Source organism: Ctenopharyngodon idella, chromosome 13 (genome assembly GCF_019924925.1).
Source record: "Ctenopharyngodon idella isolate HZGC_01 chromosome 13, HZGC01, whole genome shotgun sequence".
Lineage (NCBI taxonomy): Eukaryota > Metazoa > Chordata > Actinopteri > Cypriniformes > Xenocyprididae > Ctenopharyngodon > Ctenopharyngodon idella.
The window spans coordinates 13,067,327-13,083,625 of record NC_067232.1 but is presented as its reverse complement, the minus strand read 5'-3'; the positions used below and the strand labels follow the sequence as shown (position 1 = coordinate 13,083,625).

General features: G+C 36.8%; 1 protein-coding gene across 2 annotated transcripts in view; it reads right to left on the bottom strand.

Moving 5' to 3' along the window:
- Positions 1 to 1,634: 1,634 nt before the first annotated feature.
- Positions 1,635 to 16,299, bottom strand: part of antxr1d (ANTXR cell adhesion molecule 1d) — a 33,100-nt gene continuing 18,435 nt past the window's right edge. For both annotated transcript variants that reach the window (XM_051917201.1, XM_051917200.1), the window contains exons 14-18: positions 14,589 to 14,627; positions 13,689 to 13,787; positions 13,030 to 13,197; positions 12,841 to 12,921; positions 1,635 to 3,016 (exon numbers count right to left, since the gene is read on the bottom strand). In XM_051917201.1, coding sequence (XP_051773161.1) covers positions 2,771 to 3,016; positions 12,841 to 12,921; positions 13,030 to 13,197; positions 13,689 to 13,787; positions 14,589 to 14,627 — 633 coding nt within the window. In that variant the 3' untranslated portion in view covers positions 1,635 to 2,770. The remainder of the gene's footprint in view (positions 3,017 to 12,840; positions 12,922 to 13,029; positions 13,198 to 13,688; positions 13,788 to 14,588; positions 14,628 to 16,299) is intronic.

Sequence of the window (16,299 nt, the reverse complement as noted above, 5' to 3'; positions counted from 1 at the left end):
TTTTTATCCCATAATTATAACTTTTTAATCTCATAGTTATGATTTACCAAAGCATTATTCATTGGCTTAAATTAGCTTCCGTCAAACATTTATCTACCTTAGTTCAGAGTCAGACTTCATAAGACATCTAAACCAATTTAGTGCAGTTCATTAATGGTATGTCTTTTTAAAGTAAACACTGGCGTTTCTTTATCTAAATCATTTAGCAAATGAAAAAAACCCAGCATATGCTGGTTAGGTATGTTCTGAAGCTGGTTTATGCTGGTCTTAGCTGGTCATGAGCTGGTTTAGGATGGTTCGGACCAGCATAAACCAGCTCAAACCAGCTTCCATGCTTCAAAACATACCTAAAACGGCTTTTTTTTTTTTCAACAGGGTGGTATCATATAAACATTAGCATTTAGCATTGTCTAAGTATTGGTTATTTAGAGGGGCTTTGCGAAAGGTTTGACATGAACAAGACGTCCTGTGAGATCTTAATGTTCCTTTTTTAATATTGTAATGATTTGTTGTGCGTGGTGACTTCTTTTCACTCACCTTAAAATGACCATTTTTGGGGATTTGCTGAACTTTCAGCCAAATATAATTTCTACAATGAGACTTTGACATCTCATTGAAGGCAGTTATGAATGTTCTTCGTATTTTTATCAACGAAGTAAAAAGCCTGGTTGCAATTAATTGCTATTAAAATCAATGTTGGAAACTCATCAATGAATCCTGTCTGATGTCCCGCAGAAAATTTGGCCAAGAGAGGGCACTGTTTCACTTAAAGTGAGACGTCAATGGCGTGAAATTCACTCTAGCAGCGTTACGGCGTACGTTTCTGTAACTGCATTCAGGGATGCATACTAAAATCATTTCCATTCTTACTTTTTATGTTTGAATCTGATATGGTTAAACCTGCACCTGTACAGTCTATATTAAGTGTGGTCACTGAATGATTCTTCTTTGGTACAAAAGCAAACAAGCTGTCGCAGCACAGCAGGCAGAGGGATATTAGTCATAATGTGTGGCTGTCAGTGCCTGTAATGGGAACATCCCCAGTGCTGCCACAGGGCTCCACGTTTTGTGGCCACTGTCAACACATTGATGTTTCTCATGAGTATTCGGTGCACCCAGCCAAAGGAGCCGCAGTCATCAGACCATATGAATCATGTCATGTTACATGATGTGAATCAAACTCCTGCTGAGTATTAATTCCCTACAGAGCGGAATGAGGTGAACTGTAAGGAATGGGTGGAAATAAATGGAGTCAGAAAAATAAAGCTAAAACATGCAGCTCCCAGTTTCTCATTCTAACTAATTATCTGTAGAACCTGGCTAAGTATTAGGTTTTTTTATGTAGTTTCAAATTATACGAGGATTTTTGTTACTTTTACACTATAGTGTTACACTGTACAATTTATCTGATTGAAAAAACTGATACACAACAAAGACGTTCAAGCAGACAAATCAATACTAAATGCAGAATGTTGAAAGATGATGCAGTCTTGAAAATTGACCAACTCTTTGAGAATGACTTCATTGAAAAAAAAAAAAATACTTTCATGTTTACGCATAAGATGGCTGTGTTGCTTTCTCGGCTGTATTTGTAAGATCTGCACAAATTGAAATAATCTGTAGAATTAAAGATGTTCAAAGAAGAGCAAACAGGCTTGAATTTAGTATAAACCTTGCACATTTCACTGCCAGTGAACAACTGTGATTGACTATAAAGCTTGTTCAACTCAAGGTCAAACTATTTTAGAACTGAATATTTAATAATCCTGTCTTTTATACATTTACATAGAATGGGAATAATAATATTCTTATTCTCATATCATAGGAGAAAAACACAAATTTATATATATATATAAAAAAAATTAACAATGGGTACAGGAAATATTTTGTCAACCCATGAACATATTTATAACTAATATTTTCTTGCTGTATAGGACTACTATTAATGACCATGATCTACAAAGCAAAACACAAAATATATTACATAAAATATCATGCTGAGTGTCCCGTACCAGTGGTGGACACCCTGTCATTTTATATTCAAGTGCCTACCAGGAACTCAAGGCTAAATAAATTAGAAGTTTGTACTGCCCTGCAGTCACAACATGTCAGATTTTCTTTTTAAAGATGTGACCAGTTAATATTATACAAATTAAAACAGGGCATAATGTATACCATACTTACTCCACTATCCTTGAACATGTGGTCATCTCCTTACACATTAACATCATGCAAATTCTGATATACAAATACCCAAAGTCAAGATTCAAAGTTCTTGCATTAAAATGCATTAATTTTGCACGTGTAATAATCTCATGCATTGATGCAGTCCCTCTTTCAGTGCTTCTGTTTATAGTAAGAACACACACTCTGAAAAATAAAGGTTAAAAAAAAAAAAGGTTTTTTGCAGCGATGCCATAGAAGAACCATTTTTGGTATCCCAAAGAACCTTTCAATGAACGGTTCTTAAAAAAAAAACCATTTTTTTTTTCTAAATGTGAAGAACATTTTAAAAATCTAAACCCTTTTTATTATAAAGACCCTTATGTAGAATGGAAAGGTTGTGGATGATAAAGGTTCTTCATGGAACCATATATGCCAATAAAGCACCTTAATTTTTAAGAGTGTACCACAGACAAATCACATTTCATTCAATCTAAATCAATCATCTCATGTATCTGAAACTAGCAAACCAGTGGCTTTAGTAAATATCACAAATTTGAATTAAAGGCAGAGATTTTAGGGTAGCCGTGAAGACCCTCCATTGTTCTCAATGCCTGTTCCCAGGGCAGGGTGGAGGTCGTGAAGGAGGGGGTCCGTGGGGGCCTGGGGGTGCCCGGGCTGGTGGAGGTCCTGGGGGTGAGCGGTTGATGGAGGGTCCCCGGGATGGTGGTCTTTTGGGCGGAGGCCGCATGAGTGGCTGATGGTCTGAAGGGGGAGGCGGAGGTGGAAGGTGGCTGCTTGGCGGTGACCTTGGCTCCTCTGCTTTCACCCGGGTAAAGTTGATGCATCGCCCCTATGGAAACAAGACAGATGGTGGGATCACTGTCAGTTCAAAGCTGAAATTACATTGCTATCAGCAGCTATAACTTCTGGGAATAAAACGAAACCCAAACTCTTTACATATTTTGTATGGAAACATTGTATTTTCAACCCCCTGAGGTGACAAGTTCACAGTGAAACGAGTGGGATTTAAAAACAAAAGCTCAAGCGCTGGTGCAGCTGATCCTAGGCTGAGTTCTCTTGCTTGCGTTCGCTCGAAAATGCCCAGGAGATGAACCCACAGCACTTCAGACATCCAGAAACTCAGCTGTCAACTGCAATTCTGTCCCTAAAATCATGGGGGTGGGGTTGAAGAGTTGCAGCGCTGCGCTTAAGGAATAATAGCTATTTGTGAAAACGGTGTTGGAACAAGAGACTGGTCTCTGAGAAAACTTACATTCTTAAAGATGAAGTGATTCATTGTTGTCAGCAAGGCTGATCGTTCAGGAGGAATCGTCAGAGAGGGTTCAAACTTTGGGACCGACTGACCAAAGCCATTCAAAACTCACTTTACGCTTCATTAAGTGCATAAATAGAAACTCTGGATGACTCAGGATCCACTACAACACCCACTTTTGTCAGGGCTTAATAAAAGTGATGTATTTATATGCAAGTGCATGAATGGAAGCAAAGCTTTAAATCTTTTTCCTCTCAAACACAGTATACTTGGCTACACGTAATAAAACATTTTGAAATCGAAGTGATAAACACAATTGCTTAAACTTTTATATGGTAGTTTGTTGCATAGAACAAACGTTCAGGTTCAAAAGAAGTCTTATAAGTTAGCAATAAGCAAATTCTTACATACTAATCGGTTACATAAAGAAGTATACACTGTTCTAAAATTTGGGGCTAGAAAAGCATGGCAGCCATGGCTAATCAATCACAAGAACCACCACAGCAATTGTTACAATCACCTTCAACAAAAAAGCACAGTGTGAACTAATATGTGTCCTACTCTGATCTTGCTGAACTCCATTTAAATTACTTTCACTCGAGTGGAAAAGAGAGCGGTTAAGGGGGGAGTCAGTCTCTGCCATGCTGTTTGAGCACTTATCAGACAAACAGATGGACAGTTTAAAGGCCACTAGCTAAATTGTCACAGGAGAGATTCCCTCCCTTTTGTTCAAGGGTCTTAGAGGACTGAGCCAGGATAGGATATGCCTTTTTATTGTGTTATAGTAATAAGGGTGGTCTCAAATCACTGAGTATGCAGGAGTGATCCGTATAAATATGAAACAGATGGACAGAGAGGGACTCAATGTAAGGGAGTGTCTGTTTTCTAGCATTGTTGTCTGAGTGTGTTGAGATGGTTTAAATACATGTGAGATGGGCAGGCAAAGCTGTCAGTTGATTTATCTTTCTGTATAGCTGTTCAATCTTCACATACATATTGAAAACTGTCACAGGTTTTAACATGAGTCAACATATTGCTTGCAAATAAAAAGACACCACCTTTTAGTAACATCTTGCTAGGAATATGTTTTTTGAAGTATTTCATAATATTTTAAATATAATGTAACAACTCGCTCTGTCTCTAAAACAACTTTAATTTTTGGTTGACCTCACAAAGCCCTCTAAGCCCCTTCCTTCTAACCACCTGTCATATAGAGAGCACTTGTCATAAATGATCCCTTTCTGCAATGACCAGTTTTGGTTTGATTCTATTTAGGATTGTTAAACAAAAGAAAATACCTAAAGAAATAAGGAAAAACCTAATATAATTTTCTCTCATAATTCTGTATGATTTATAAGCTGTTTTCCTAATGGGGTCCAAAAAATGTCCTTTCCATAGGCAGCATTTTAACATAGATGTGATTGTGAAGGTTGCTCCAAATGCTAAGATTATGCTGCCTCTTAAAGGGATAGTTCACCCAAAAATGAAAATTGTATCATAATTTACTCCCCCTCAAATTGTTGCAAACCTGTATAAATTTCTTTGTTCTGCTGAACACAAAGGAAGATATTTGGAAGAATGTTTGTAACCAAGCAGATCTCCACATTAACTACTATAGTATTTTTTTCCCCTACTATGGTAGTAAATGGGGGCGAGATCTACGTGTAAAATTATGACAGAATTTTCATTTTTGGGTGAACCATCCCTTTAAAGGCCGGGACACCAACCCGACAAGCGGCAATGAAAGCCGACGGTGTTGTCGCCTCACGTCGGCTGCGTTGGGGAAAAAATATGTGCTTGAACACACCGAAAGAACTTCAGCCGACTGTCAACTAGCACGCGCGTTCTGCGCCTGCGTATAAAGGAGATAACTGTCTATTTAAGCAGATATATTTGTCAATATTCGTCATTCAAAAAGGGAAAGCAAAACTAAGACTGCGTGTATACAAACCATAAACAAAGCAGCGCCTGCTTACCGTTTTGAATATCAATCATGCTGATCACGTTCTTTATTCCGCTTATGTTATTATGAAAATATTTGTGCATTCGAGTGCTCAGGTAAGATGACGTAAAATTAGAACAGCCTTCTGTCTGTGCCGTCATGACTTATTTGCTTGCTTTCATAACTTTTGCTTATATTCTCTTGAAGAGAATAACATTTGCTATACTGAACAGCCAATCAGAGTTCTCTCTCTCTCCAACGGCCCGACGCCGATTCAACATGTCGAATCGGCCGAAAAAAAGCAAACAAGGACCAACTTCAGCCAATGGAGCGGAACACACTGAGAAAACTTAGTCAGACCGTCGGCTTGGTGTGTTACTGGCTAAGATATCGAATTTTGGCCCAACTGTAATGCATCATTATATTTGATTCTGTATGATTTATAAGCTGTTTTCCTGATGGGGCCCAAAAAATGTCCCCTCAAGTTAAAAAAGTACTGGTACTTTGTGGGGACATTTGGTCCTCATTGGGGGATATTTATTGCTATTATTATTATTATTTATTTATTTATTTATTTATTAAAGTAAACAAGCTAGGCAGCCACTTTTTACTGTACATCATTTACTGTAATGATCACTTTTGGTTTGATTCTGTTAAGGATTGTTAAATAGAGACAGAGCGCATTTAGGCCACGCCCACACCGGGGGGGAAAATCAATCCAACCGTCTCCATTGACTTTGTATTGCGTGAGGCTGCCTCCTTGTCATTTCTGACTTATAACAAAAAACAGAACAATGCCTTAAAGCTGCTGTGTGACAAGGTGTACAGCAAACAAGCTAAAAAACCCAGAACTAAGTTTTTATAAGCTACCGAACCATAAAAGCCAGCCTTTAAGGAGACAAAAGTGGATACAGGCAATAAGACGTGATGCATCAGCAGGAAGAATGGGTAAATTTTGGGATCCTGACACTCAGTATGCCTCAGTAAGCCTACGTGTGCAGTAATTATTTTGTCATTGTTAAGTCAAATATCCAAATGTCAGTTTTATTTATTATTATTTCCTCTCGCTGATTACGTTACCCTACAGGGGGGCGTATTTCTCATAGTAATATGACATGTCGCGCTCTGTCTCGATCGCCTGTATTCCCCTTTTAGTCCTTAAATGCTTGTTTTTTGGGTCGTCAGCTTATAAAAACTTCTGAGTTTTTGGTTCTGTTTTTTTTTTTAGCTTGTTTTCTGTACACCTTGTCACATAGCAGCTTTTAGACATTGTTCTGTTTTTTGTTATAAGTCAGAAATGACAAAAAAGGCAGCCTCACGCAATACAAAGTCAATTGAAACAGTTGGATTGTCTGGGCGTGGTTTTACATTAAGTCTCTATGGTAGCTTAATGTAAATACTAAAGAAATACCTAATATAAAAAAAAAATAATAATTAAAAATACCTGTTTTAGTTGTAACTGTTCAACTGGCCCCTGATGGAAAGCAGCACCATGGCCACCAGGTAATTTGAGTGTGAGACCCCTGATCTAAAGCCTGTAGAATCTTGTAGCCTGCTGGGGGCCATCCACAGTAGTTAAAACACCATATGGACAGATTTCTCTTCTCCACTCCCTCCACCCACATCTGCACAGTATTCATGAGCCTCCATTCTCATTCGGCCCATATGCTCACCCTTGTGCAGGCCTGTTGCTGTGCTGCTCGCCAAATTGTCCATTTCGCCGCACAAGACTGGCAAAGTGATGGCTTTTCTCCCCCCAGCCAGACAGACGTGAATCAATCACCACCACCCCCCACCAACCTGACAATAGCCCATCACAATAAAACTCAGCTCCCCCTTTGCCGAATGAGCCCCATGTCACATTATGGGGCTCTCTGTTTAATAAGCTGTTAAATTAGACCACCAAGCATTGTTTACGTGAGGGTTTGACTCTAATGTGGAACCACACATGAGAGAGGAATCTTCAAGAACAATCGGAGGAGCATGTCATTCACCTTGACTCGTAAATTATGTCGAAAAGCCATTTCCTTCTGTTAACCAGAGTCTTTCTTGTCACAACTTTTACATTCATGTGGGTCATTAGGAAAAACAAAACAAAAACACTCTTCCACAGAGTTTCTTTGTCTCAGTTGTAGATGGCACTCAGACGTGAGGGGGCAGATACTGAGCATGTGAGGTGAAGCTTGTAAACTGGCCAGACAAAGACTTTCAACAACAAGAGCTCCTTTCTTTACACAACAACTTTAAGTGAGTAATAAAGCAAGGCTGTCACCTTTGCATCACAATGTGTGCACTGAGGCCAGTGGGTAAAAAGTTTGACCCAGGCCTCATCTGTGACTCATCTACACATGATCTCAGGTCATACATGTTAATGTTTAACATTTATTCAAAATATAAGATCAATGTGACTTCAAAGACTTAAACAACACTGTTAAATATATTTCAATTACTTGAATTTATAATATAACACCACCAATATTTTGAAACTAATAAAATGTACTGTAAACGTAGACAGTAGCTTCTGAAGCCAGTAGAAAAAAGTCAGAAATAATAACTAGATTTGCACTTCATGGAGGAAAATATTGTTTAGAAGACAGCAAAAGATTACTGTTGAAGTTTTATGTAAATACAGGTTTTAGGTTTTAGTTGAACACTGCTGTTGCCATTGCCTTTACAAAATGTTACCATGGTAAAAGTAGTTTCTTCCAAAATTCATTAGTTTCTTGTTACAGTAAAATCACAAAGACCTCATCCAAACACTGTAAGGAGATTTCACAATCTGTCATTTTCAAAAAAAAAAAAAAAAAAAATGTAATCGACAATAGTGGCTAATTACATATTACCCCAGTTTTATTTTAGTAACAGTAACTGTGGTATTTTAGAGGTAACTGTGGATAACTTTCAGTTTTTGACAAAAATCTTGAAAAAGAACAGTTCAGTCAAAAAAAGAACAATTCAGTATGCAATAGATGTAAGAAACATGACCAATCACAATCCAGAATGCAAATAATGTCATGCGGTTGGTTAGAATTTGAATGCACAAGTATCCTATCAGTGCAAATAAATAGGAGATTTTCAAAATGCAATCTTGTAAAATTTAAATAAATTATTTTTTTCTAAATATAAAGAGTAACAAAAATAAAAACTGATTGGCTAAAATATCCTCAAAACAAATGTTTAACACTTTGGTATGGGGAACACATATTCACTAACTAAGACTTTTGCCTCAATAACTACTAATTTACTGCTTATTAATATTTAGTAAGGTAGTTGTTGTAGTGGTTAAGTTACAGGTACAGGGTAGGATTTAGGGATGTAGAATATGCAGAATAAGGCATTAATATGTGCTTTATGAGTACTAATAAATAGCCAATATGCAAGCTAATAAGCAACTAGTTAAAACTGAGAATTGTTCCCCATACTAAAGTGTTACCAAAAGACTTTACATTTCATGCTGAATTAAATTCAATCACAAGTTTAAGGGATTTTGAAATATGGATTTTTGGGATTTTTGAAATAAAGAGGGAAAGATGTGAACAGAGCTGGGTAGTAACGGATTACATGTAATCTGGATTACGTAATCAGATTCCAAAAATCAAGTACTTGTAATTAGTGTAAACTACCTTTTAAAATACTCGTAATCAGACTACAGTTACTTTTTTATGGATTACATGATTACATATTATTTACACAATGGCAGTAAGTTGTTCACAATTCATTGATTCATTGATTTAACTTTTATATTTTTTCATAATAAATCTACGTTAGTGATTCTTCGAGCTATTCCGGCGGTGAGGGAGAAATATAGATGAAATATATATATATATATATATATATATATATATATATGAAATAATAATATAGATGAAATATTTGATGTAGCAGTGATATTGCTGTAAAGTTCATGTTTTTCAATATTTGTTTTTGTAAATTTACCTAATTTTAAGTAAATATGTTTTAAAATCATAAGATGTGAATTTGTTTTATTCAGTGTTACTATCAGCAAATAACAGGTACATTAGTGTTAGTATTTTGAAGTATTAACTGTTCATACATTGCACTTTAAAAAAGAATCTGTTGAGGCTCTTGTTGGTGAATAGAATATATTTTTTGCAATATATTTTTTCTTTGTATCTGTCAAAATAGTACAAGATTATCCTACAATATATGTGACATCAAATAAGGGTTAGCACAAAAGTAATCTAAATGTAATCCAAAAGTAGTCAGATTATGTTACCAAAAATGTGTAATCTAAGAGATTATATTACTGATTACAAATTTTGTCATGTAATTTGTAATCAATAACTGATTACAATTCATAAGTAATCTACCCAGCTCTGGAACTAATTTAGAACAAATCCCTAACCTATGTCTTTGACGAATATCAATACAGTGCTGCTTTACAAGCAATATAATGATAGTCTGTTTAGTTGCAACCCATCTTTGAACTCTACAAGACCAGAACCATATACATAAGAGGCTCTTTGGTAGGAATAGAAAACAGAAGAAAAGACAAAGAGAATACAGAGACGGAGGAGGAAGAGACAGACAGAGGATCAGTCACAGCTAGGGAATGCAAAGAGTTATAAAGAGAAAGATGTGGACTAATATAGAGATTAGGCCGTCTGTAGCTTAGCAGAGGTCTTGTTAAGGCACAGCGAGTTGTTTGTGTCTGCTGTCTAGTGTGTTGCAGGTGGGCATGAAACACACAACTACACCCCAAATCTCCCTGAATGGCACAGCTGTTTCCATCCAAACCTCGCCCTTTGCAGAGTCTGCTGCCTTTACCAGCACCTTCTAAAGCTCATGCAAAGTACATTGAGCAGCTGGACACTGGCGGTCCCTCAGACAAGTGGCCCATTATGGAGCCATGAAGAATGAAACCAAAGTAAATCAGATTGGTCCATCTACAGTGGGAACGGAGCTATAGTCTGCCCATGTCAATGGGATCATACTGTACGGCCCTCGGCACTGCGGCCCACATGAAAGATGCCTTTCACAGACACACAGATGTGTTGCCATGACACAGCTTGTGCTGATAGAATAATGCAGGGTGCAGAGAGCAGGGCTTAGACACTAAGGGACGTCTCTTACAAAAGGCACAAGAGAATGAGAGACTGTGCTCGGCCACACGACTGCTCCATGTGAGGAGGAATTAAGAGCGGTGTAATTACACTGCTATTTCCTGTCCCGGCTACTGAGCATGCTCAGGAGTGATGGGAATGTCACAACAGCTCTGTTCCAAAACAAGTGAACTGCTTCACTTCCCTCTATGGCAGCAACCCATAAGCATACCCAACGGTTCAAATATTCATTTTTTTTTTTTCATAATAATCTATTTATATTGATACATTTCACTATGGAATCATTATTAATGCTCACCAAGGCAGCATTTACTGTTTGTAAAAACAGTAATATTTTGAAAAATTATTGCAATTTAATATAATTTTAAAATATAATTTATTCCTGTGATGGAAAAGTTTATTTTTATATTTCAGCATCATTACTCCAGTCTTCAGTGTCACATGATCCTTCAGAAATCATTCTAATATGCTGATTTGGTGCTCAAGAAAAAATCTTTTAGCATTCTTTGATGAAAATAAAGTACAAAAAAACAGAATTAATTTGATTAATATAATTAATAGAAATATTTTGTCTTTACTGTCACTTTTGACAGTATTTTAATGTGTCCATAATATATATATATATACATATATATTTTTACAGTCAAACCAAAATTCATTCAGACACCTTGAACATTTTATTCATTGTTACAGTTTATTCACTATAGTTTTAAAAAAATGGTAATAAAATATGACAAGATCTCAGAGTTAAACTGTGTCAGAAAAAAATAATCTTAATTATGTCAGATAACACTTAAGAAAAACATGGTCAGGTCAAAGTGTCTGAATAATTTTGGTCCCAAGTTTTTATCAGTTTTACTGGTAGTCCACTGTATGAAGAATTTTTGGGTATAATATGTCACAGTCTACTTTATTTTGCTATCCTCACTTACATAAATGAACTATAGTGTCCTGCACCCACTAGTAAAAAAAATATAAAAAAATTATATCTAGTGTCTGAATAATTTTTGGTTTGACTGAGACACACACACACACACACACACACATATATATATATATATATATATATATAATGCATTACAATTTAAAATTCAATATCTTAAGAGGCAGCATAATTCTAGCATTTAGAGCAACCTTCACAATCACATCTATAATAAAATGTTTCATGTGGAGGAAGCTCACAAGGTTTTGGAACAGAAACAATGAATGTGAATACTTGAGAAAAGCCATTCATTATTTCATAAAAAAATTTGCTTTAAACCAGGTTTTTCTAAAATCCACATAAAACACTTGCTCTGTACAATACAAAAAAAACAATGCAACAATATAATCCATTTTTTTAAAACATAAATAATTTAAACACTTTAAAATAAACTTTTACATAAACATTTTTTCCTTTACAGCTGACAGAATGGAGGTGGATTATTCTAAGAATAAATAAGATAAACAAAAGCACTATGAAGCTCAGTAGAGCCTGCTTATGAGGAATATAATGAAATATTCAAGCACAATTGTCAGGTCACTATTCTGAGAGGGAATTGGGTCTGTAATAGGGATGGGCGATATGGCCTAAAATCCATATTGCGATATACATTGCAGCCTCTTGCGATAACGATATATATTGCGATATATAAATTATAATAGAACCATTTCAGAACAGGTTACATAGACCCTTAGGAAAGCCAAACTGCTAAATGTATTTTTTTTTTAAAGAAATAATCAATGATCAATAGCTCTGATCATGGCTTTAAAGCCGCGTCTCTCTACCGTTTGAAAAGGGACCATGTCCTTACACAAATAAACAGTTATGGCCCTGGTAATTTCAATCCATCGCGGGCTCTTCCTAATATAAGGAGTACCTTTTGAAAATGACTGTTGGATTGAGGTTTGGATCAGTTTCTGTTTTTTTCTGTCCTGCGTTCTTCATACTGGATCTTGCGGTTGGCTGCATTGCCTGGCAATGCTGGTATTCAACGACATGTTTAGTTTTGAGGTGGTAGAACAGATTAGTCGTGTTACCTCTCTTAACTGGAACTTTTGCCTCACACACTCTACAGAGTATATTTTTCTGCTGCTCGTCGGACGGCTTAAATCCAAACCAAGTCCAAATAATAGATGTTGCACCGGTCTTTTACACGAGCTCCTCTATTTCACTGACGCTTTCAGCCATGTTTATTCAAGATGACGAATATGATGGTGCGTCGCAGCCGGCTGCAGCTCTTGGCTCTAAATTTCGCGGGTAGATTGCGTCATCAACATGCATTATCGCGATAGTGCAATAGAATTAAAATCTCCATCGCAGGCCAATTTTGTATCGTTTATATCGCATATCGTTTATATCGCCCATTACTAGTCTGTAACATTCATGGTTGTACCTGATCTCCAGGTTGGGGTCTCATGAGTGACACCTGGTCGTATCCTCGACGGAAAAGGGCCCACAAAGCATCCAGTTTCCCCTAAGACACATAGAACTGTTCTATTAAAACCATTTTTTTTACTTTAAAATCATTTCAAAGATTAGACAGATGATTTCATATTAAATTTTATGGGGAAAAAAACTGTACCTGAATAGGACTGTACCACTTTCTGTGATGGGCAGGTCTGCGCCCATAAGGCTTTCTGAGTTTGGGTTCATAGGGCTCATATTCGTCCTCAGGCATTTTCACCACAGCGTTCTTTGGCTTCTCCAGTTTAGCTCCTTCCTCCGTGGAGCCCTTGTCCCCCCAGCGCACCTAAAAACCAGAGGAACACAGTCAACTTATAACCCACACACTATGGAAAAATGGTTGTTTCTGCATTAAAATAATATTAAGAAGCTGTGTTTGCAGTGGTGGAAAGGCTTGCATGTTTCAATGATCCTGAGAGCAAAAGACATTTCACGCAAGCTTACTGTGTTAAAGTAGTGTACTTAACATGTAATAGCTACTATAGCGGTAAAAAAGGTGTGTATTTTACAAAGAACAATAATGAATATGTCCAATATTGCTACCTTTGCAAATTACAGGTGTAAATCTACAGGCATCAGCATGTCATGATGTCATATGATCTAGTTTTGGCACCAGGCAGACAGGGAGCATTTAAGGTCACAATGATGTGTTCTAGTGCCTTGAAGGTTCATAACATCACTCGTCATGTGTGGTCTTCATCCCCCTGTAGCCTGTGTTAACCTATGATCAAATGACACCCTATATAAAGCCATATCGTGTACAAAAATATGCATCACCTCCATTCTTTTGATTCCACCAACTCCTCTTCCGCCATAGTAGGATGCATCTACTGTAGGCCATTTCTTTTTAGGCATGCCATCTTCATCATCAGGCTCCTGTTGAGCACACAAAACATACATAAAACTAATATCACATTAGTAATAATTAGTATAATGACTATGATTCAAAGTCATGTAGAAAACAACATTCCTTTTCTGTTTTAGTTGGAATTGTCTTTTAAATTCACAGTTAGCAAACTCAACGCATTAGCCTACTCAGATAGAATAAACACAAAGATGCTGTCAAATAATGTTAGCCAAAAAGTAGCAACCACATTGTGTCTCCAAATCAAAGGGAACCCTTAGAGACAGAGCGCCTTGTTTGCGCTCTCAGTGTTAAGAAGCACAGATGCACACACTAAAGCCATTTCCACAAAGCTCTTTTATTTCCTATCAGCCTCAGTGACTGCTTGCTTTTGACCTCTGGAAACAAAGCAAACACAAGAGGATCATTATGAGCCCTTTTCCCTGAATTTTGCCATTCAGTCATCCTGCGGTTGAGCCTGTGTCCCCACTGTGTCCACTTACACTGCTCACTTGTCTTTATTCACACGGCTGTGCCATAGAAAATGCCCTTAAATGGTGACGGACAGTTTTTCAAAGCTGTTGCACTCATAGTTAGAAGCTGATATTGGCAGTGTTAGGGAATGTGGTTTACAAGGAATGATGGCATTTCTAGAACACACTGGATTCAGCTTATGAGAGTTATTCATTTTATCGTGTGCAATCTGTTTTTTTTTAGTGCCCTGATTCATATCGGCTCTAAATTCTCATTCTTCATTAGAGTGTATGGTTGTGTCTAAATACACACATGCACAAACATGAGCACAAAATGAGGTTAGAGGAAATTAGACTCACAGGCTCAGGGGGAGGGGGTGGAGGCACTTCCTTGATGACCTAAAAGAAAAATAATTCTCAGCGAAAGAATGTAATCTAGGCAAAGAGCAGTACAGTATAAACAGAATCACTATAAACAGTACATTATAAAGTATAAAAAAATAAAAGCATTATATTGCATGAAGCATAAGCAGAGTTAATGTCACTGGGGGAATGTAACAACATTGTTAAATCATTGTTTGAGAATGAATAACACATAAATGTATTATTTATAATTATAATAATTATTATTATTATTAATATACCAATATTGTTAAATCATTGAGTGTGTGCATAACACGAAAAAAATGTATTAATAATAATAATATATAGTTCAGTCATGAAACTCTTCCAAGCAGCTGATTGGTTCAGTTAAAAGACAATGGGTCATCCAATCGTTCCATTTTGTTCTATCTATGTAACCTATTTATTCCTAACTCCATTGGATTGGATCAGTTCATTGCAGCGCACCATGGGATTTCACTTGCCCTGCACCTTCCCCAGCACCACCTGCCTAGATCTGCTTGGGGGGGTTCTCCCTATGTTTCTTGCAACACAACTACCACTCCAAGGTTCAGAAAGGTAGGAATGACATCATTAAAGTACTCCATGTGACTCCAGTGGCTTAAACTCAATTTTATGAAGAGACATGAGTGCTTTGTTTGTGCAAAAATATTTGTTTTATTTACAAAATATTATCCAAAGTGTTCACGCAATAATGCCAGCTCTCGCGTGAACACAAAACGCATGCGTCGTGAAGCTCTCGTGAACACTCGTGCATGTGCGTTGTGTTGATGCGCGAGTCTGAACACAACACGCGTGTGTCGTGAAGCTCTCGCGAACGTGCATTGCAGATCAATATTTTTGTAAGTAAAGTGGTAAATTATGTTTTTTAGTGCAAACAAAGCACTCACGTCGCTTCATAAAGTTAAGGTTAAACCACTGGGGTCACATGGAGTACTTTAATGATGTCATTCCTGCCTTTCTGGACCTTGGAGTGGTAGCTGCGTTGGATCTCTATGGAGGGACAGAAACCTCTCAGACTACCTCAAAAAGATCTTAATTTGTGCTCCGAAGATGAACAAAGGTCTTACGGATGTGGAACAACATGAGGACGAGCAATAAATGTGACCCTGGACCAAAAAACCAGTCATAAGTCGCACGGGTATATTTGTAGCAATAGCCAACAATACATTGTATGGGTCAAAACTATTGATTTTTCTTTTGTGCCAAAAATCATTAGGATATTAAGTAAAGATCATGTTCCATGAAGATATTTTGTAAATTTCCTACTGTAAATATATCAAAAATTTATTTTTGTGAGTGGATATGCATTGCTAAAGACTTCTTTTGGACAACTTTAAAGGTGATTTTCTCAATATTTTTTTTTTTTTTTTTTTTTTTGCACCCTCAGATTCCAGATTTTTAGATAGTTGTATCTCGGCCAAATATTGTCCTTTCCTAACAAACCGTACATCAATGGAATTTATTCAGCTTTCAGATGATGTATAAATCTCAATTTCAAAAAATGACCCTTATGACTGGTTTTGTGGTCTAGAGTCACAAATGACAGAATTTTCATTTTTGGGTGAACTAACCCTTTAATTGTTTTTTTGGTAACACTTTACAAAAAGGTTCATTAGTTAACTACATCAGTTAACATGAACTAATAATGAACTGCACTTATACAGTA